Source organism: Panthera pardus, unplaced genomic scaffold (genome assembly GCF_024362965.1).
Source record: "Panthera pardus isolate Hobbes unplaced genomic scaffold, ASM2436296v1 HiC_scaffold_16, whole genome shotgun sequence".
In the NCBI taxonomy this organism is placed as follows: Eukaryota; Metazoa; Chordata; class Mammalia; order Carnivora; family Felidae; genus Panthera; species Panthera pardus.
The window spans coordinates 150,606,288-150,627,769 of NW_026526721.1; the positions used below are offsets into that span (position 1 = coordinate 150,606,288).

At 44.8% G+C, this 21,482-nt stretch overlaps 1 protein-coding gene across 3 annotated transcripts in view; it reads right to left on the minus strand.

Annotated features, from left to right (window-relative positions):
- WDR48 (WD repeat domain 48) overlaps positions 1 to 21,482 on the minus strand; it is a 42,972-nt gene that overhangs the window by 4,745 nt on the left and 16,745 nt on the right. For 2 of the 3 annotated variants that reach the window (XM_019418746.2, XM_053903971.1), the window contains 11 exons: positions 20,254 to 20,342; positions 19,780 to 19,881; positions 15,163 to 15,387; positions 12,783 to 12,857; positions 11,580 to 11,682; positions 9,946 to 10,043; positions 8,701 to 8,808; positions 8,292 to 8,388; positions 5,126 to 5,221; positions 2,807 to 2,912; positions 1,599 to 1,686 (listed from right to left, as the gene is read on the minus strand). In XM_019418746.2, the coding sequence (XP_019274291.1) occupies positions 1,599 to 1,686; positions 2,807 to 2,912; positions 5,126 to 5,221; positions 8,292 to 8,388; positions 8,701 to 8,808; positions 9,946 to 10,043; positions 11,580 to 11,682; positions 12,783 to 12,857; positions 15,163 to 15,387; positions 19,780 to 19,881; positions 20,254 to 20,342 (1,187 nt within the window). Of the gene's footprint in view, positions 1 to 1,598; positions 1,687 to 2,806; positions 2,913 to 5,125; positions 5,222 to 8,234; positions 8,389 to 8,700; positions 8,809 to 9,945; positions 10,044 to 11,579; positions 11,683 to 12,782; positions 12,858 to 15,162; positions 15,388 to 19,779; positions 19,882 to 20,253; positions 20,343 to 21,482 lie in introns of all 3 variants that reach the window. The other variant, XM_019418744.2, reaches the window with a different exon arrangement.

A 21,482-nucleotide genomic window follows, 5' to 3' on the forward strand; every position in this document is an offset into this window, starting at 1 on the left:
AGTTTCACACTCAAAGAAAATAGTGCTTATAGGGAGCTCGGACTCACAGCTAAGAGCACAGAATACACATCAGGTGTCACACTCGCTTTAGGTTCTTGGAGGTATATCTGGACAGAAAACACATTTTCTGGAGGTTCTAGAGATTCAATCTCTTTTCATAAGGCTTTAGGAATATATAAAACAGATCAACAGCACATAAGAGAGTCTAGAAACAGACCCATGTGCATATAGAAATTTAGTACCTGATAAAGATAGCATTTCCAATTACTAAGAAAAGGACAGGTTATTCAAAAAAATTGTTTTGGCACACTGGCTATCTGTTAGAGGAAGTTGGCATCCCACCTCACACTAAACAGCACACATTCTCATAAATTACAGGTCTAGACACAAACAATGATCACAGACGTACCAGAGAACAGCCAAGCAAGATGTGACACTCAGAGCCATGAAGATCAATCTGATTACATAAAAATTCAAACTTTTCGCCTGGTAAAAGACACCAACCACGAAAAAGTAATACTTCAACTGAGAGGCACAGATAATAGTCAGAGGGTGACTGTTCAATATGAAGAAGTCCTGCAAATCAGGGAGAAACACAAACTCCCCAACAGAAAAAGGAGTGAAGGATACAGAGGCAATTCACAGGAGAAGCACAAACAGCCAACACGAAAAGATGCCTAACCTCAGTACAGATGGAAGCAAACAAACCGACCCACATTAAAACAAGGATATATTTGCCGTCTTTTAGCAAAGACCGACAGTGTCGTCAGTGTGGAAAAATGGGCACTCATGCACTGTTGGAGCCTCTGTGGGGGCAAATGGGCTGTATCGTAAAATTTAAAACCTGCAGACCCTTGGATCCAGCAAGCCCACTTCTAGGAACTTACCCTAAAAAGTATACAAAGATACACGTACAAGGATGTTGACGGAAGCATTGTTTGTGATCGAGAACACTGGAAACAACCTTAACGTCCCTCAATCGGGGACCAGATAATTAATTATGACACATTTATACAAAGACATACTATGTAATCATTAAAAAGGAATGACCCATATGACGTACAGACATGAAAAACCATCCAAGACATATTTTTAAGCAAAAAATAAAACCAAACCAAGTTGCAGAACAGAATGTATAAGATTTTGTGCAAAATAATGAACTGTGTGTGTGTGTGTGTGTCTGTATCTACACACACACAGAGGCACCTACACACACACCTGGATACTACCTGCTTGTGTATGCACAGAAAAAAGTCCTGAAGGTTGTGCATTAAACGACGAAAAGTTATCGCTCTAGGGAGAAGGACAGGAGTGGATGGAAGAAAGGGATGACTGGGAAAGAGGTGGGAGTTTCCCTTCATTCGTTTATTTTCTTTAATAAGCACATGACATGTTTATAACTCAATCCAACAGAGATATAAACTGACACGACTCATTACCAACTTCTTCCGCAGCCCTGGAGCTGCAGGGAAGCAGAGGGGGATTCCACTTGGAGCCTAGTTTTGACTCGAGTTTAGGACGGCACGGTCTAAAGCTGTTCTTATGCCTTCGTGATCTGGAAAGGACAAAAGGGCGAAGCAGGAGCGAAGGACACTTACATCCACAGTGATGTCAATGACCCATTGTGGCACTGTCTCATTAAGAAGCATCGACTCAGTCTCACCCCCGGAGTCTCGGCAGAGCAGCCTAAACAAAACCCGTCAGGTAGTAAGTGACACAAGCAGCACAAACGACAACCCCCCCCCCCCCCCCCCCCCCCCCCCCCGTCAGCAAACATTAGAGGGAGGGACCCTACGGAGCTCGTTCCGGGCAACCCCCCCTTGACGGCAGCCAGGCGGCCTGACTCAGCCCGCCGGGAGGGAGAGCAGGGCCCCAGACCTCGAGGCCAGGCGCACACTAGCGCCGCTCCTCTGAGTCGGGTGACGACAGGAACCCTGGGTGGAGGCGGAACAGCCCGGAAAGCTCACCTGCCCGGGCGGGGCTCCCGTGCATGGCACAGGGCACCCCCCCCCCCCCTCCGCGCCTGAGAGGGGCGGGGCGGTTTTGGTAATGAGCCTCGGAGGATTCCGAGCTCAAGGGCAACAGAAGCGTTCCTCTCACTTCTGGCCCAGAGGAGACGCTAGTGAGCTCCCCCGTGGCTCCAGCAGGGCCTCGCTGGCAACCTGAGGGGAAGCTACGGCAGCTTCCCCGCGGTGCCTCACGAGGGACCGACCGCCTTGCACCTCAGGCCGGGGCACCACCGAGCACCACGGTTCTCAGGAGCAGCCCAGGCGGTCCTGCAGGGCCCAGCCCGAGGGAAGTGCCCTGCTCTGCTGCTCTGAGCAGGGACATCTGGGGATTCCTGGCCCCCCAGTCACGCTGGCTTAAGTGAGAGAAAGGGAGAGCTTCCTGCAGAAACCACCAGAGGAGCTGCCTGAAAGCAAGGTCCCGACCTGACTTTCACACGAGAGGCTCAGCTCTCAGTTAGGATGGGGCCGACCGGCATCAGACACTGAATTATCGCACGGACAGGGAAAAGCTTCCGAATCACACCCATAAAAGTTAGTGATGAACAACTTATCATGTTTGGACGTGCCTGGCTGGCTCCATCAGTAAAGCGAGCGACTCTTGATCTCGGGGTTGTGAGGCTGAGCCCCATGTTGGAGTGATCACTTTAACAATAAAATCTTTAAAAATAACTAATTAATTGGCTAAAAAAAGTAAAATCTTAAAAAAAAACAAACCCCAGCTTATCATGTTTGAGTCCGTATCTCTTAGCAAACGGGATGCTCTCTTCGGCAGGGTCTCCGACCTTCCTTACCCATACCTGAACAGCGTGCGTCCCCCAGCTTCACCAAAGATCACAGGAGTGTGGGGGGGGACTTGAAAATATCCATTTCCCTTCTGCACTCGGTTCTCCTGCTCCCCATTTACTAGGAAAAGATGCACATGGTGTCAGTATCCAGAGCCAGTGCTCAAATGTAACATTTTGTTTCTACAGGCTTCAAACCGCCAAGCGTTTTAAAGTTCAAAGTCTGAGAAGTCAGCCAGTCAGATAAAGGGACAAAACCAATCAAAGTCAAATTTCCACAAAGAATGAGGACGGCAACTTGGGGTGTACCTCGTGGGAAATGACTGTATACTTTTAGGGAATTTTAATCGAAGACATTAGCATCTGAGATTTGAAATAAAGAGCGAACCATCTCCTTCAGCCACAGGGAAGTCTAGGACAGCCTGTTTACGAATGGCGGTCCGCTGTTGTGCACGTGGGTAGAACGCCGAGATCGGGAAAATTTCTGCGGCCAGAAACAAATTTATGTTTTAACGGCCGCCGTAGCCGATGGCAGAGGTATTAGCGGAAAGTAAAACCCCCAAAGCGGCCCGAATCTCCTTCCTGTTATTCCCTGCAGATTTCATTACCCTGCTTTCTTCGTCACCTTTTGACGAAGTGCGGTTGAGCCCCACTCCAGTGCCGCCTTGTTCACAGAGACACCTCTGGTGAATCTGGAAGCCACGTCACCCTCTGACCCCACAGCACTTTCAGACCCTCTACCACAGCACCCGACACCTCCCTGTGATCTCATAATGCTCTATCTGCTCTATCCAAGGAGCTTTCTGCCCTGCCGGAACGTTAGGTCCGAAAGGATGCGGTCCGTGCTCATTTATCTCTATCAACCCTGCCAGCAGCTCACGACAGGCCTCCGGACGCCTGAGCTGCTCACCGAGGGGCATCTACACGACTCTGGAGAGCCCACGGAGCACGGTGCTGGTGCCGATCACCACGATCACCACACGGGTGGAGCAAGCAGCGGTCTGGCTGCACGGTGGGTGGGCCCCGCCCCCGCCCTTACTACGGCAGTTTGATTTGAGGATGACCCAGATTCCTGCGACTCTTTCCTTACTCCCACAGCCAAAGCCTGGACGCCAGTGCTGCAGACTGTCCTACTAGTTTTTGATCTTGATCGTCTACCTGGGCCTCTAGGGCATTCTAACTGTCACCCTGCAGGTGGAGAGGGACGGGCATGGCTGGGAATGACATGCCCACAGCTACACAGCTGATAAATGCCAGAGCCCACACTGAGACCTGGCTTTTTCCACCCTCTGCTGAAGATCTTTCCGTCGAGTTTCTCTGGCTCAGAGCCCCCTGTACGATTCTGATGGGGAGGGGCGTGCACCAGATGACACAAAACAAAAGCCACCACGGGTGGGGTCGGCGCCCTCTGCGACAGGGATATCAGAAGACTGGCTTGCAGAGAAGCATGCACAAGAGACCTTGCGCACAAGAGATTTAAACTGATTATGGATGAATCAGCCAGAACAAAGGCTCTGGCAGGAGGTCCTGGTCATTACTGGCCACCAGAAGTGGGCGCTCTTCAGCAGAATCTTCAGAGAATTCAGAGAATATTCAACAGAGTGAGCCCTCGGCAGGTAGGACTCAAGGATTCTTCAACTGGCTAATAGGTGACATATGAGCTGTGAGATTGTTTTCTTTTTTTTCTCTTCATTCAATCAAACTGAATCAAAATTACAAACTCGAAACATGTTCTCTTCTACTGCCCAGAGAAAGTTATTGCCACTGTCTGAGGCACACATAACTTTTCAATCCTCAGTGACATTAATTCTTTACAAATACCCATTCGCTTATCCTGACACTTCTGGGTTGAAATTTGATTCTTTGAAACGTTTGGAGCCAAAATCAGGTAGATCATCAGACTAGGTAATGCCTGTGTTTCAGGCCGGCATGAATTATGACCAGGTAAGGACAGAAATGGCTTCCTGATGCAGCTAAGTAGCTAGCTCTGGAGGTGAGTCCAGCAGGGACCACAGATGCTCTGAGGAACAGTCTTCTTTGGAAGAAGACTGCTAAGCTGCTTGCTTTTAAGGAGAAGGTCATTTGGATATATAGGGTTTTTTTTACCCATCTTGAGCAGCTTCACAAATAGTGCTCTTGGAATCTCAAGTCAAGACGGGACGTTCTTTGATACGTGGAAGGGTGATAAATTGGGCACATCACAAGTATTTATTTTGTCACGATTTAGCAAATGCTTCCAAACATTTCTTAAACATCCTTAGAATAACAAACATTCCAAGCATCTTAAACTTCTGAGTAATCTTAAGTCAATTATTTGGATATAAAAACACGAACCATGGTTTACTTCATTTTCTTCTTCATCCATTGGATTCACATGTGTTCTAGGCCAATATTCTAGGAGTGCCTGCAGTAAAAGTCCTCCTAAGTTCACTGCAAAAGAGTTAACATGAAAAGACATGGAAAAGAGAGTTATTAGTTTTCACCTAAAAACAGAGGGAAAGAAATAAAAATTGTTTCCACATATTCGGATGTTACATTCGTAACCGATGCCAACGATGTTTAAAAGACTTTAAAGATTTTGCCAAGTCTATTAAAATTTATCTTAGAATGTTTCAGCAGTGATAATACAGAGCAATTAACTGGTTGTTCTGATAATATGAAGCTATCTGGTTGTTCAGATATAACCATTCTTTTTTTTTTTTTAATGTTTATTTTTGAGAGTGAGAAAGAGCAGGTGAGCAGGGGAGGGGCAGAGGAAGGGAGAGAGAGAATCCCCAGCAGATGCCGTGTTGTCAGAGCAGAGCCCAACGTAGGGCTTGAACCTATGAACAGTGAGATCATGACCTGAGCTGGAGTCGAACACTTAACCAACTGAACCACCTAGGTGCCCCAAATAGGACCATTTTAAAAAAATGAACAAAAACAGAGGCCTGGGTGGCTCAGCTGGTTAAGCGTCTCTTGATTTTGGCTCAGGTCATGATTTCACATGATTTCTCTCTGCTGACAGTGGGGAGCCTGCTTGGGATTCTCTCTCTCTCTCCCCATCCCCCGCTCACACTGTCTCTGTCTCTGAAAATAAATAAATAACTTAAAAAAAATTAAAAATGAACAAAAACGGGAATTACATCCTTTGAAGAACTATTTCCATACAGAGCCACTAAAACTATATTTATGTACATCAGGTATGTCTACATACTACATTCTCAGGAGAATAGCAACCAAAGAGGTAATCAACAAAATGTAATAGACTTTTATACGTTTCTTCTCACACTACACAAGAATTAACTCAAAATAGATTAAAGATTTGACTGTCAGAACCATAAAACTCCTAGAAGAAGGGGTGCCTGGGTGGCTCAGTCCGTCAAGCGTCCAACTTCGGCTCAGCTCATGATCTCGTGGTTGGTGAGCTCGAGCCCCACGTCGGGCTCTGTGCTGAGAGCTCAGAGCCTGGAACCTGCTTCAGATTCTGTGTCTCCCTCTCTCTCTGTTCCTCCCCTGCTCGTGCTCTCTTTCTCTCTCAAGATTAAATAAAAATTTTAAAAACTAAGGAAAAAAAAAAAAAACCCTAGAAGAAAACATAGGCAGCGAGGTCCTGGAGCTTGGTGATGATTTTTTGGATCTGACACCAAAAGCAAAAACAACAAAAGCAAAAGTGAGCTAGTGGGACTACATCAGGCTAACAAGCTCCGCACAGCAAAGGAAACCATCAACAAAATGAAAAGGCAGCCCACGGCATAGGAGAAATCTCTACAAATCATAGATCTGATAAGGGGTTAATACCCAAAATATACAAGGAATTCATACAACTCAACGGCGAAAACAAGCAATCCAATTAAAAAATGGGGAGAAAGGGGCGCCCGGCTGGTTCAGTTGGTGGAGCATGTGACTCCGATCTCAGGGATTGTGAGTTCAAGCCCCACACTGGGTACAGAGATCACTTAAGAATAAAATCTTAAAAAAAAAAAAAAATGGACAGAAGATCTGAATAGACATTTTCCCAAAGAAGACATACAGATGGCCAACAAGTACATGAAAAAAAATGCTCAACATCACTAATCATCGGGGAAATGCAAATCAAAAGCACAACCTCACACACATTAGAATGGCTAGTACCAAAAAGATAAAAGGTAAGTGTTCATGAAAATGGGCGTAAAGGGAACCCTCTTACACTGTGGGTGGGAACATAAACCGGTGCAGCCACTGTGCAAAACAGTGTGCAGTCTCCTCAAGAAATTAAAAATAGTAAATGCCGTATTATCTCGCAATTCCACTTCTGGGTATTTACCAAAGAAAGTGAAAAAACCAACTCAAAAAGATATACACACCCTTGTGTTCACTGCAGCAGTATTTACAGTAGCCAAGATATGGAAACCAAGTGTTCATCGATAGATGAACGGATAAAGAAAAAATGTGGTACGTAGGTACAACGGAATGTTATTCAGCCACAAGAAAGAACACAATCCTGCCATCTGTGATAATTCAGTTGGACCTTGAGGGCTATGTGAAGTAAGACAGAGAAAGAAAATACCAGATGATCTCACATACATGTCGAATCTTAAAAAGAAACAAAAGACAAAATAGACTGGTGGTCGCCAGAGGCAGGGAGCAGTGACGTGAAGCAGATATCAAAAGGTACAAACTTCCAGTTATCACATAAGTAAGTCATGGTGACTACTATTGTGCACATTTGAAAGCTGCTAACAGGGCAGATCTTAGACGTTCTCATCATAAGCAACAACAACAACAACAACAAAAATGTGTAACTATGTACTGTGGTAATGGATATTAACTAGATTTATGATCATTTTGCAATATATACAAATAGTGAATCAGGTTGGACATCTGAAACTAATATAATGTCACATGCCAATTATACCTCAATTAAAAACAAACAAAACAAAGGAAGACACCAGAACTGTTTCCCAGCTTCACTTTTCCTACCCTAACAGATTTCCAGAAAGGATTAGGGGTAGAGAGTGTGCTGTGTGTTTAATTGTTAAAGGTAAACCACAGACTGCGAGAAAAACCCAGGCCCCCACAACATTTATTTATCTTAAAACCAATTTATTCAAAGTTACTTAATTATTTATTTTGAGAGAGAAAGAGAGCCTGAGCTGGGGAGGGGAGAGAGAGGGAGGGAGAAGAGAATCCCAAGCAGGCTCCGTGCTGTCAGCGTGGGGCCCAACACAGGACTCAAACTCACCCACCGTGAGATCACGACCTGAGCCAAAATCGAGAGTCGGACACTTAACCGACTGAGCCACCCAGGCGCCCCAAGACCCCCAAAACATTTAAAACGGTATAGTATTTTCAAATTCCATGAGGGAATATATGTATTTCTTGAAAAGTGATTTAAAAATACCCAAATATTGTTAAAAAAAAAAAAAGGGAGCACATAGCGAAGAAAACCAAAGCAAACCAAACACAAACAAAAAAACCTAACCCAGCACAGATCCACCTTCTCTTTCGAAAGGAGGGAGGGAAGGACACTTAAACGCACGTTTTGGATCTGACCCGTCGGGGCTGCTGAAGCCAGCGTCTTTTGCAGAAACCCAAGCGGCAAAACAATCACTCTCATCCAAAGTAATAGTCAACATCTGTCAAAATAAAAACACTGTTAGCAGCATTCCATCTCAACACATTCTCCAAATATGCCCCTACGTATCTGTACTAAGTGCTAAGCCACAGATTCAGGACCAAAATGTGTTTCATGGGATTCAGTGGAGCTACAGTTTAATTTCCTGGGATACCAAAAGGCGCTTTTTAACTGCATTTGGCAAGTATTAACATGAAAAACTTACTGCGTTCATACTTAAACATAGGACTCCGTACTTAATAATACTTAATTTTGAGCTACATAAGAAACTTTCAACTATTCCAAATTGTACGAATGTCAGTTGCAAACTCACCCCTGTTTTTAAGTCTACTGAGAACCAATTTGGCACATACACCATCTTAAATCTTTTCTTAATTTCATCCTCAAAATCCACTTTGCCCAGATCTTCAACTTTACATGCCTATACAGCAAAAAGAAAGTATGGGAATTATCAATATAAGTGGTGAACTGATTTGATTCCGACTTAGGTACTCAAAATTTTACACATATTCACATGTCTCAATAAAATGGAGTCAAAGAAACATTTCAACAAGGACGTGGCCAAATAGTTGCAGGTAGATGCTTTAAGACAAAAAATATCCGCTATTACACTTTTAAGTTAAAAGAAAAAAAAAACCCAAAACACAAAACGTTCTCTTTTTGGAATTGTCATGTTGGTCATACTGATAAAACACATCATCACACTGACCTGGAAGCAATGTTAAATGAGGCACAGACAATGTTCCAGGAACAAAGAACAGTTACTAAACACCCTAGGAGACCCGGGCAGCTGCTGTGAAGACGAGAGCTACCCTACAGGCAGCCCGGTAAGGTTTCTCTTTCTTGACCCTTCCGATCTCTCCTTCACTGCCCTCGAGTGCTCCCCAGAGGCGTGTCCTGACCTCCGCGGGAGCCCTGGGGCGTTTCCCACCACAGCTCACCTCCATTCGGATCCGTGTCGCGGAATACTCCCTCCACCACCTCGTCACATCCATGTGGCTCTTTCCTGAGGGTCAGCTGTCTTCTCGAAGGCTGACTCTGCTGCCCCTCCTCTATCCCGTGCCTCCCCGATGGCACATGGAGACCACTTATTCCCTCGCCTCCACGTAGAGATGCCTATTTCTCTGAGGCTGCAGGATACTCTACCCCGTTCCCTCATTCCACCGGGCAACCTCTGTGGCCGCTCTCCCTGGGTAGAGGCTGGGGATCCTGCTAACATCCTACAGTCCACAGGACAGATCCCACTCCACCCTGCCTCCCTCGACAGACTTATTTGGCCCAAAATGTCAACAGTGTCAAGGATCAGGAACTGTGATGTATTCTTGTTAAGGCAAGGCAGCATATAGCAGAAAGGTTCCATTCAAATTTTAGGTGCTTAACAAGATGAACTATGGCCTTATCTATTATTTGTATTAAAAAGTACCCCCAAATAAGGTATTATTGCAATCAAATCTTAACTTACACACTTACTATCTTGGTTACTACGTATTTTTTTACAACAAACAATACAGGTGATACATGATCCAATAACTTACGTTTTATACAAAAAGATACTCACCTTCAATACATCCCAATATGCCACATTATTATTGGTATCTTTGGTTAATATATGTCTCTTATCATTAAGAATGTGACACTGAATAATACTAGCACCCCCTAAAGGAAAAAAGAAACCCACACGATTAGCAAAACAATTCTCTATTTAAATTCACAGTATGGCAATAATCACTAACTGGCATGTAACAATATAAATCATAACATCCATCAGAAAGAAGGCGAGTCAAAAGATACATAGATGTTAATATATATACGTATAATTATATCTAAGGCAATTTAAGGCCAAAGAAAAACTGTCTCATCTTAAAAACAGATTATAGCTTTAAAAACTCCCTACTTCGAGGGGCTTCTAGTGGAAAATTGTTAAGGGCAAACCTTAACAATTAAGTTAAGTTTTACCCAGTGGGAAAAGTTCACAATTATTATTATTGTTATTTTTTAATATAATTTTTTGTCAAATTGGTTTCCCTACAACACCCAGTGCTCATCCCAACAGGTGCCCTCCTCGATACCCATCACCCACCCTCCCCTCCCTCCCACCCCCCATCAACCCTCAGTTTGTTCTGTTTTTAAGAGTCTCTTATGCTTTGGCTCTCTCCCACTCTAACCTCTTTTTTTTTTTTTTCCTTCCCCTCCCCCATGGGTTTCTGTTAAGTTTCTCAGGATCCACATAAGAGTGAAACCATATGGTATCTGTGTTTCTCTGTATGGCTTATTTCACTTAGCATCACACTCTCCAGTTCCATCCACGTTGCTACAAAGGGCCATATTTCGTTCTTTCTCATTGCCAAGTAGTATTCCATTGTGTATATAAACCACAATTTCTTTATCCACTCATCAGTTGATGGACATTTAGGCTCTTTCCATCATTTGGCTACTGTTGAAAGGGCTGCTATAAATACCCACTGGGAAAAGTTCAATCGGTGACAGAAAATCTCTGAATCAGTCCCATGGCTAACTTTTGCTTCCTGTCTTCCTTCTCTCTCTGATGCCACCTGCACGGACATCGAACTGCAGACGAAGACACCAGTAAGTACCTTGACCCCACACTCCAGCATTCAAGACAGAGTTGCCGCTTCCAGGGGCAGCACAGAGAATACAAGGATCAGACCTGACTTTTTCTGCCTTGTGCCAAGAGACAACATTCAACTCTCTAGATTTTGCAGAGTGGTTTGGCTTTTCCAACACCATCATTATTCTGATGCTAGGCAAAAAGACTGTACCTCAAGAAAGCCCACTTTTTAAAGTCACTAAATCGCATTTAAAAAAAAAAAAAAAAAACTTACTTTTGAGAGTGAGAAAAAGAGAGAGAGAGAGAGAGAGAGAGAGAGAGAATGAGTGGGGAGGGGGACAGAATATCTGAAGCGGGTTCTGCGCTGACCACAGAGAGCCTGATGCGGAGCTTGAACTCACGGCCTGAGCCGAAGTCAGACATTTAACCGACTGAGCCACCCGGGCACCCCAACACTAAGTAGCATTTAAAAAATATATTTCTTCTATTAAAAATAAACCTATATACTGTGTCTCCTGTTGACAGGAGAATTACATTTAAAGGAAAGTCATCTCCTTTTTGTCTCTTAGTAACTATAATTAACCTTAGTAAAAAGTATCGTACCTTCCACCTTCCCTACTCACCTTTAATAACCTGGTCAGGCTGCGTACAAAGTGGTGTTATAGGATTTGTACAGTCATTGTCATAATCTCCGGAGGCTCTGAAATTATGAATTCCCTTCAAGGTCTAAAGGAACGAAATTCATTTTTTAATCATTTTACGCTTTATAATTTGCCAATCCGTTTCAAGTGGCAAGAAAAACAAAGAACAAGAAAAAACAAAACAGTAAAATCAACCACAAAATATTTAGTGACAAAGTACAATTACCTACCACGATTTAAAAAAAAAAAAAAAAGTATTAAGAAGGGAATGTCAACATTATCTTTTTGGAGAGAAAAATAAGCAATCTTCCAGGTAAAGCTATTGTTGATTTCAAATCGGGACAATGAAATTTAGACAAGATATATAACATTTTTTACCATACCAAGAAAGCCCACTTGACTGGCATATAAACAAATAAATGTAAACACACTCTCTTTTGTTATCCACACATAATCTGATAAGCAAGAAAACTTAAATGTTCTTTAAATAACATTTAAGGATTAGGAGTATTTTTGATGACTTCTCTATGCGTATCCTCTAATTCTATCCCTGTTCTACAAACCAAGAGGGAAAAGGAAATGAATTCGAAAGCACAATTTTCTAATTGTCTTATGCTTAGAAAAACAGAATCCTAGCCAAGTGTCCCTGCCGTGTTGGTACAGGGATTCCCCGCTTTCCAAAAATAAAGTGTTCATATGAAAACTTCCATAAGCCGAAACAGTGTAAAGACAAAGAAGCAATCGCCATTTCATAAAAGCAACGATCGTCTTCCGATTTCTTTTGGTTACAGAAACTGGGTAACACAGAATTTGCAGAAGTGAAGTAGTATAAAGCAAACTTGTGGACAGTGGGGGAAACCTGTACCCAGGCTGCCTTCAAATGCAGTTCTGTGAGGTCAGAAGCTATACTAATATTTTTTGGTTTCACCGGGCAACGGTGCCTATTCTAAGCACAACAAATGTCCATCTTGGCTCCTGACAAAGAAGTCGGAAGCTTCATGTTGACTTTTACCTTAATTTTAGTACAATCCTTAGGATGATTCACAGAGGCTTTCATGTTTTTGCCACTGTTCAAAAGCATGCTGGGCTTTTTCATCTTGAGCATTTGCTACTGGTGTCCGGCAGGTCTGTGATAACAAACCACATGTTTGCACACCTTTGCCAGGTGTATGGAAGCTCACTTACCCATTTATTTACTGTAGACTTAGTCGTCGCGACCCAGATTGCGGGAGGGGGATCAGCTGACCTATCAAGCTCCATCTGAAAACAAAGCACAGAAACATTGCCTTCTTGAGTGCTGACTCTCCTGAGTCGCTGGGACTAGCTATGTATTATTAAATATCGACTCCTGCTGACGGTACCCTGGCATGCGTTAAAAAGCTACGGGGCATGGGGCGCCTGGGTGGCTCAGTCCGTCAAGTGTCTGACCTCGGCTCAGGTCGTGAGCTTATGGTTCGTGGGTTCAAACCTTGTGTTGGGCTCTGTGCTGACAGCTCGGAGCCTGGAGCCTGCTCCAAATTCTGTGTCTCCCTCTCTCTCTGTCCTTCCCCTCCACTCATGCTCTCTCTCGCTCTCAAAAATAAATAATAAACATTGAGGAAAAAAAAAAGCTAGGGATGCACAGGGGCACCTGGGTGGCTCAGTTGGTTGAGTGTCTGACTTGATTTCAGCTCAGGTCGTGGTCCCAGGCTCATGGGAATGAGCCCCGCAGAAGGCTCTGTGCTGAGTGTGGAGCCTGCTTGGGATTCTCTATCTCCCTCTGCCCCTCTCCCCTGCTTGCTCTCAAATAAAAATTTTTTAAAAAGAGGGAGAAAAGCTACGGATGCACAGAATAATGAGGCAGTCTCTTTGCTAAAGGAAGCGTGGCCTCATAAAAGTATAATAGGGGTGACTTCTCATCAAAAACAGTGGCTTAAAGTCTGTGTGATTTTAAATTAATTAATTAATCAGGGGATCCAAACAGGTACAGTCAAAAGGATGACTTACATAATTTTTGTTTTTGCTCTTTTGTTTTTCTGTTCTTTTTTAAGTTTATTTTATTTTTTGAGCGTGCACGCGTGCCCACACAAGGCGGAGGGGAGGGGCAGAGAAAAGGAGAGACAGAATCCCAAGCAGGTTCCATGCCATCAGTGCAGAGCCTGATGTAGGGCTCAAACTCACGAACCATGAGATCGTGACCTGACCCGAGATCAAGAGTTGGATGCTTAACCGACCCGGCGCCCCTATTCTTTCTTAATGATAAAGAAATAGATCTTTCTCTATGAAGATGTTTGTACTAAAAAAACATCCTGAGAATACAGCAAAAGTGAAAAGTATGCAAGTAAGTCCCCCCCCACCTAAGAATAGTACACCTGTGAATAGCTTACTGCGTCTTCTGTATTTTTAAAACAGCACAAGTATAGAAACACATCCCTACACCCATGTACATAGTCTGCACACAAAATCACTCTGTAGTCAGTCAACCACTATTCTTCCCGTGCCAGGAAACGGAAGGTTGGGAGTTGTGGGACAGGCTGGACTCCTCGCAAGAAGGAATCCCCTCAGTTCAGAGTGACGTTTCTTGTAACACACAGTTATGTGGGCACTAAGTCCTTTTAGGCTTCCCTCTCCCCTGGCACTGCAAAACGCCGTGTTTCTCCTCCCTGCCGTCTGCCCCCAGGAGCCTGCTTCCTGCACACAGGCTCTGACTGCCGCAACTCCCTTGCTTCTCTAGGATTACTGGGTGTGTCCCTGGGGGGCACCGCCTATTCTGAAGAGCTGTACTCGGCCAGTCTGTGTGCGCTCATAGGCCACAAGCATCCCCTCAACCGTCTCATTTGACCTCTATTCCTTTGCTTCAGCTCTTCCTCTTATACTGTGGTCTGGGTTTCAGATGTCGCTCAGTTTTGTGGGTATCTGCAGTTTTGTCTCTTGCTTTCCTGATTGTTTTTGGACGATTGTTGTGAAAAGGAAGTCGTGCTGCCTTTATGCCTCCATTTTAAATCTGGAGTTCTCTTCAGTACGGTTTTAACGTGCAATGCTTGAGACGATCAGTGAGGCCGAACGCGCGGTCATGTGATGACAGGCCATTCTGCAGTCCAGGCTTCACTTTTAGCACGTGTCAATATGGACGGCTTCCCAAGTACTCTTTCACCAACACGCCGGACGCTGGTCAGCAATCGGGACTGCTGTGAGGTAGAAACGTCAGGTTTGGAGGATGAACCGGCTCGTTCTCTTCTTCCGAAGCATTCTTCCACATCCTCCCTCGGAGGCAGTGGTCTTTCTGCTTTGCTGTCTGCTCGCGGACACCTGAACCTGTCACATTCCTCCACTTAGGACAGGTTAGCAAAGCCGGGGGAGCTCAGGAGCAACGTGGGGCAATCGCACTGGGATTCGCCAGTGGGAGAGCTACGTGTCCCAAACGTACCCAAAAAGTCACAATCTCTTCTACAGATGACTAATAAAACTTAAAATATCTTTTTTTCACCACCCCACAGCTGTGTGAGTTGTGTTCTAATACAGATTTTGCTGGATTTGGCCAGCACGTGTAACAATGTTAGGCACAAAACTAAAACACAGGACATACCTTGAGAACTGGTGCCTTTTCTTCACAAATTAGTACCCGAATGTCAGGGTTTCTTAGGTCTGTACAGTAAATCTTCCTGTCCCTTCCACCGGAATACACGTGTGTGAAGGCGTCATTGACCTGCAAAGCCCAAACGCCTTCATCATGGACTCGGTACGTCGCTATACATCTCTGTTGGCCAAGGGACCAAAGGCGAATTGTCCCATCAGAACTGCCCGAAAGGCACTGAAAACAGAGAAAGTTAACGTTAGAGAAAGTTCCGGCCAGAAGGTTCCTGCTTTCCTGTGTTCTGCAGCCGGTGTCTGTCCTTGTTGACTCTACACTGTCAAACGCACAGGTCTGACAACCTGTATTTCTGCCTCTGATAAAGACTTCTGATAAGCACGCACCATAGGCTCACACGACCGAAGGCAACAGTACCTGCTCAAACAGGAGGAAAAAAACTGCCTTTGTCCTCTCTTGGCTGGCCACATGCAGAATTAGCATCCCCTGGGAAGTTGTTAAAAATGCAGATTCCTGGGTCCGATTCCAGACTTAATGTGGCAGAAACTATGGTGGGGCCCAGCAATCCATGCTTTGATGGGCTCTCCAGGTCATTCTGGTACTCTAAGGTTGACAAGCTTTGCACTAGGCCAGCAAGCCTATTAGAGCCAGGGGTCACACTCCGTCTCATCCCCCTGCTCATGGCAATGGATTCCTGATGGCCTGCCAGGTCTCTGAGATTCTACTAATAGGAGTCAGAAGCAAATCCTAGTCCCAGGCTTACCACTACTCTCTGTGACCTTGGGTACTTCCCATCTGAGCCTCAAGTTCAATGTCTATTAATATAAAATGGGGACCTCCAGCATTCAGAGTTAACATTAGCAATCCTGACGCTTTCTAAAGGTTCCGGAGCATCAACTGCGTAGAAGTTGCTGGCACACAAATTAGGGCCGAGCACGCTGTGAGTCCGGCAGAAGGAGGCTGAATCAGCCACATGCCTGGTGTTCGCTACCAGTTCCCATGGTGACTTGCCGAAGAGAATAAACCTTACTCCTCTGAGGGAACAAGTGGCCTCGAGGAGAAGCAAGTGCTGGTGCTGGCGTGTGAAATCAAGTAGGCAAAAGCTTAGAGCAGGTAGCCGTGGGCTTAGAGATTTGGGAAGTGTCCGAATAGATGAGGCCTTCAGGAATGCTAAAGATATACTGGGGTGCCCCGTGACCGGAAGGACCCTTCAGAACTCTGGACAAGGTTAACTAAATGAACACGTACCGGGAGACTCCCCCGTAAGTGGCCGGGAGCATCGGTGTTTGAATCACCTGTTCCAACTGGTCTACAAGGCAACCGAGAGACCAGCCAACAAAGAAACTGTCCCAGCTAAGTTACAAGCAGACCTCCAACGTGCGCGCGGGAGGACCGACACAATCTAATGGAGGAAGGGCAAGGAAGGGCTCGCCTTCCACGAAGAGACGCTACTCTGAGGTGGTGAAGCTGTCAGTACAGCTCTGATCCCTCAGATCCTAGGCCGTGTACCTACAGAGAGTAAGTCTGACAACTTGAGGAGGAGGAAACTCCACCCTAAGGTGATGGGCTGGAAGTCCTCAGAACCTGGGCAACTTGCAGTTACTTCTAGACCCAAAGTGTAGAGCTGAAAGCCGATGAGGGGACACAGAGCTGTATCAACCCTGATACGGAAGACAAAATCATCTCTGATGGTAACTGTATCCTAAGACTGCTAAAAAGCAGGCCCCCAAGCAGACAGCGATTGCTTTTAAAGTATAATGTTGGTGACCTTCCTTGTAGTGGTCGGTAGTGTGGTTGAAGGATGTGCCTATTTTATAGGACTTCTAGTGCCTGACAGCTTGCAGGAGCTCGAGTCGTGCACCAAACTATCTCCACCCTTCTGGTAGATACACGTGAAGACCCTGTCATTAGGAGGTAACTCTTGGGACTAGGACAGGAGGCCCTGAATGGTTCTGCTACACCAGACTTAGGGGCACAGAGTCTACAGCCCTGATCGGGGGGGTCTGTGCTCCTGAACGAGAAAGTAGAGGGGCCAGTGGACCAAAGCCAGGCTGCTGTGGACCAACACGAGTGTTTCTGGGATGGTCGCTCACACATAACTCAACTCCCAATAGCAGCCACGTGGGCATGGTAAGCTGGCCAGGAATAGCCCGATGCTTAAAGACCCCTGGACCCATAAGATAAGGCTAAGCAGTACTTAGGTTACCAGGAAAACCCTCTGAGGGACACATAAGGATGTCACTGACTCAAACTAAGATGGCAGACGGTCCCAGCTCCTCAAGCAATTGCCTGAGCAAGTACAAGGGATGAGATGTCCACTGGCTCGGGCCAGTAATGTTGGCACCGATCAAAACAAGCTCAGTGGCGACAGACCTCAAACAGTAAGATTTGCTAAACAATAACAACAACAAAGGAAGAGGATGTCCATGGGATTCACAGGCCTATGATACACACACACACGCACATACATTATTTTTTAATGCTTATTATTTTTGAGAGAGAGGCAGAAAGAGGGAGACAAAGAATCTGAAGCAGACTGCACTGTCAGGGCTGAGCCCAGTGTGGGGCTAGAACCCACGAACTGCAAGATCATGACTCAAACTGAACCACGGAGCCACTCAGGTGACCCTTATATGTATCTTATCACAAGTCCTGACTTACAATGACACCGGAGATCCTGTGTTAGAAGCTTACAGGGCAACTCTGCAGGATACAGTACATACTCTGGTCCGGTAATTGTTAACTATTTCTCTCATATATTACAAGAGTTTGAGAATCAGTATGCCAAGGTTTCTTTCTCCTTCCTCTCTTTTACCCAAACAGCTAGTTAGCATTGCTGTTATGTTGATCAGATTCCCTAATGTTAATATGTTGCGCAGTTGGTGGTTAAATTTACATTTAGCCTCCAGCTGCCAGTAAGGACAATGGATGGAGGGGGAAAGGGGGAAGGAGTCTCTGCCTAATTACGCACCCCGGGGCTGACCCCGGGGCTGACGGCAGCCTTTCAAGCGGTCTGCGTACCGTGGAGCTGACTTCACGTGAAGTGCGTCTGTAACCACGTGCGCTAAATTGCCTTAGGTAAAAGCACACTCCTATCTGTACACACAGGAGACAAAGCAAGGCGTATAGGAGCAAGAGGAGCTTTAGAAAATCTGCCCAGCCCACGGCCCCCTTCTGAAAACCATCTTATCCACATCCCCTGTTTCGGGGCAGTTGCACAAAGACCACGTGACCCAGTCAAATCCCGAACAAAGCCAACAGAACAAGGCAGGGTCAGCCATCCCAAGTGGAGCTCAGTAGCTACACTGCAAAAACAGTGAGGAGCGGACTGACCGGGCTTCTCAGACTCCCATGAAAACGGGGCTGCAGAGGAACTCAAGAACTCTAGAAAATGCCACAGCTTACAGAGAAGAATATACTTACTACTTCTAACCTTACCGACATTATGATCCCCACTTTGCAGATGAGCAAACCAAGGACTAGGAAAGTGAAGTCCTCTCCTCGAGGCCACACAGTAAGTACATTAACACTGGGATGTAGCTCCAAAGACCTCCACGGGCATCGTCTAACTTCTCTTTGCCTGGTTCTGAAGGATGATTTCCTCTCACCTCCGGAGACAAAGGCTTCTCTAATTCACATGGGAGGCAACTTGCATGACGTAATTCCCACAGGAGTGACAGACCGATGGCGCTTCTCACTGTGCCACCTCCCCACTCTGCTTTTCCTAACCCACTCGCAATCAATTCCAGCTAGCTCCGGGCTCCTCCCTGGCCCGTGAGCAAACATGGCTGGGGAGACGGGGACACGGGGCAGAAGTAGGCCCTAACTGGAAACGGTGCTCGGTTTTTGTTTGTATTACCTACATTGATGGAAGATCATTTTCCCACTGCTACAGAACAAATTGAATTGTGATTTATAATCCACAAATTATGTACCCAACAAAGTACTAGGGTACCAGTACATGTTCAAACATTACCAAAATGTTTGTAAGTATTATGTCAGATGTCTAAACTTACAGGCTGTATCTACAGAGTCAAATGACAGGATTTGGCCCAAAGTCAGACCCACTGTTAGGAAATTTTCACTAGCAGAAAGCATTCAATACCAAAACTTCCTTCTGCTTTACACAAAGTAACATTTTAAATTATCTTATCCTAAGGGTGCCTGGGTGGCTCAGTCGGTTAAGCGTCCGACTTGGGCTCGGGTCATGATCTCCTGGTTCGTGGGTTCGGGCCCCGCATCGGGCTCTGTGCTGACAGCTCGGAGCCTGGAGCCTGCTTCGGATTCTGTGTCTCCCTCTCTCTCCACCCCTCGTCCGCTCACACTCTGTGTCTCTCTCTCAAAAATAAACATTAAAAAATAAATAAAAAATAAATTATTTTATCCTATCCCATCGTAACTGCGTATAGTCATTGGCATTAGAGTTATTCTGAGGGAACCTCTTGTTTGGTCTGTATTTAAGTGAGGCAAACAGAATTAATTTCAAAATGTGGATTACTATTAGGTGCAACTGGGGTATTTTAAGGATTGGAAAGTAGACCACTCTTCAGAAGTGTCTGGTGCATGAAATTTGAGACAAGGTCACTAGGTAAACATCCACGTGCAAGTACGTACCTGTGTACCATCCCTGTTCAACAGCAGTGCTTTGACATTGTCTGTGTGCCCTTTCAGCTTCATTAGTTTCGCACATGTTCTTGGATCCCACACCCTTAAAACCTGTGTATTTTAACAAAATGTTACATCAACTGAATACACGCCTGAACCAATTTCAATGACCGAGAGGTCAAATGACAACCATTACACTGTGAAGGAAATACTGTTTTGCCAATGGCCACCGACTGAGGCTCCCAATCTTTTCAAGTAGGAGGAACCCCTTCTAATGTCGAAACGTGAATAGGCCTCCCCCACCCATTCAGCCCACCCCCGTCACCACAAACGACAGTAATTATATAGTTATATTCTTACTTGTTCAAATAAAACCTTTCCCTTAACAAAATCTCTGTCTGTGTATTTAGTAATTATACGGATCGAATTATTTTGGTGTCTCTGTTTTCCGGTGTTAAAATATACCCGTTAGCTCCCCCTTACCTTCTCAGTGGACCCTGATACAATGATTGTTCCCAGTTGATTCATTGCCAGGCTATAAATGGAATCTTTGTTCCCACTTAAAGAAGAGGCTATTAAGGATAAACAAAGCTAAATGTTAACAAAATCATCATCTGTTCAGCAGTTAGCCAGCAAAAATTCAAGTTTAATTATTTGGCTTAGAAAATCTTTGTGAGTGTTCTAAGGAAAAGAAATCTTGCTCTGAGGGAGATCATTCTAAACAACAATACTGTTATCAAAATTTACATCTTGTCTAGATTTGAGACACAAAAGTGCTCAATAAATATTTGCTAAATTGAACTGCACTGCCACTTAAAAACTATCCACATAAGTAATGTATTTTCAAAGATATACTCGTGCCAATAAATATGAACAACATATCCAAACTCACCGTTTTCAAGGAAACACAAACCAAAACAAAAAATATTATTTTCACCTATCAAATCAGATTTTCAATGAGGCAATAATTAATTCTCAAAAAACAGTACAGTGGTACTCTCATACATTACTTGTGGGAGAAGTACAACTTGTTTGGTACAACTCTTGGAAGGATATTAGGCAATGTTTAGTGAGAATCATGTTCATGCTCTACAATTCAGACCTCAGTTTCACTGAATTGAAGGAAGCTACGTATAAACTGTCTATACAGTATCATCCTAATTTTCAATCAAGAATAAATATAGGCAAAAATACTGAGAAGTTACGAGTAAAGGAGTTAATATACGTATTTAGAAAAGTTAACAGGTTATGTGGTAAGTGCTCAGTAACTGTTAGCTGTTAGTACTTCTATAACCATAACTCAGCTCGTGTGATATCCTCTCTAAACGATTCTAAGCAAGATGTATCTGTTGCAGAATCTGTAACCCTAAGCCCGGTCTCTGACCTGGGGACAATCCTGCCTTCTTCTGCTTTGTTCCCTCTTGTTAGTGTTTCTTTGGGGCAGGCCCTACATCTAGAGAGCTAAATAATGTGTCGTGACAGCCCCCAGCAGAGATCGGCTACTGGATCACTACAGTAATGCCCTGGTGAAAAATCAAGGAGATCAAGGGGCGAGTAGTGTTTAGAGCTCTGCATACTTCCTAGGGAAAAGGGTGGGAACGATATTCAAGAAATTACAGACATCAGTCTCCCAACCTGCCCTTCCTGGCACATCCTAGATTATATTAGGCCTGTTTTAGCTATGTCAATGTGAGTATTCCACAGTCATGAAA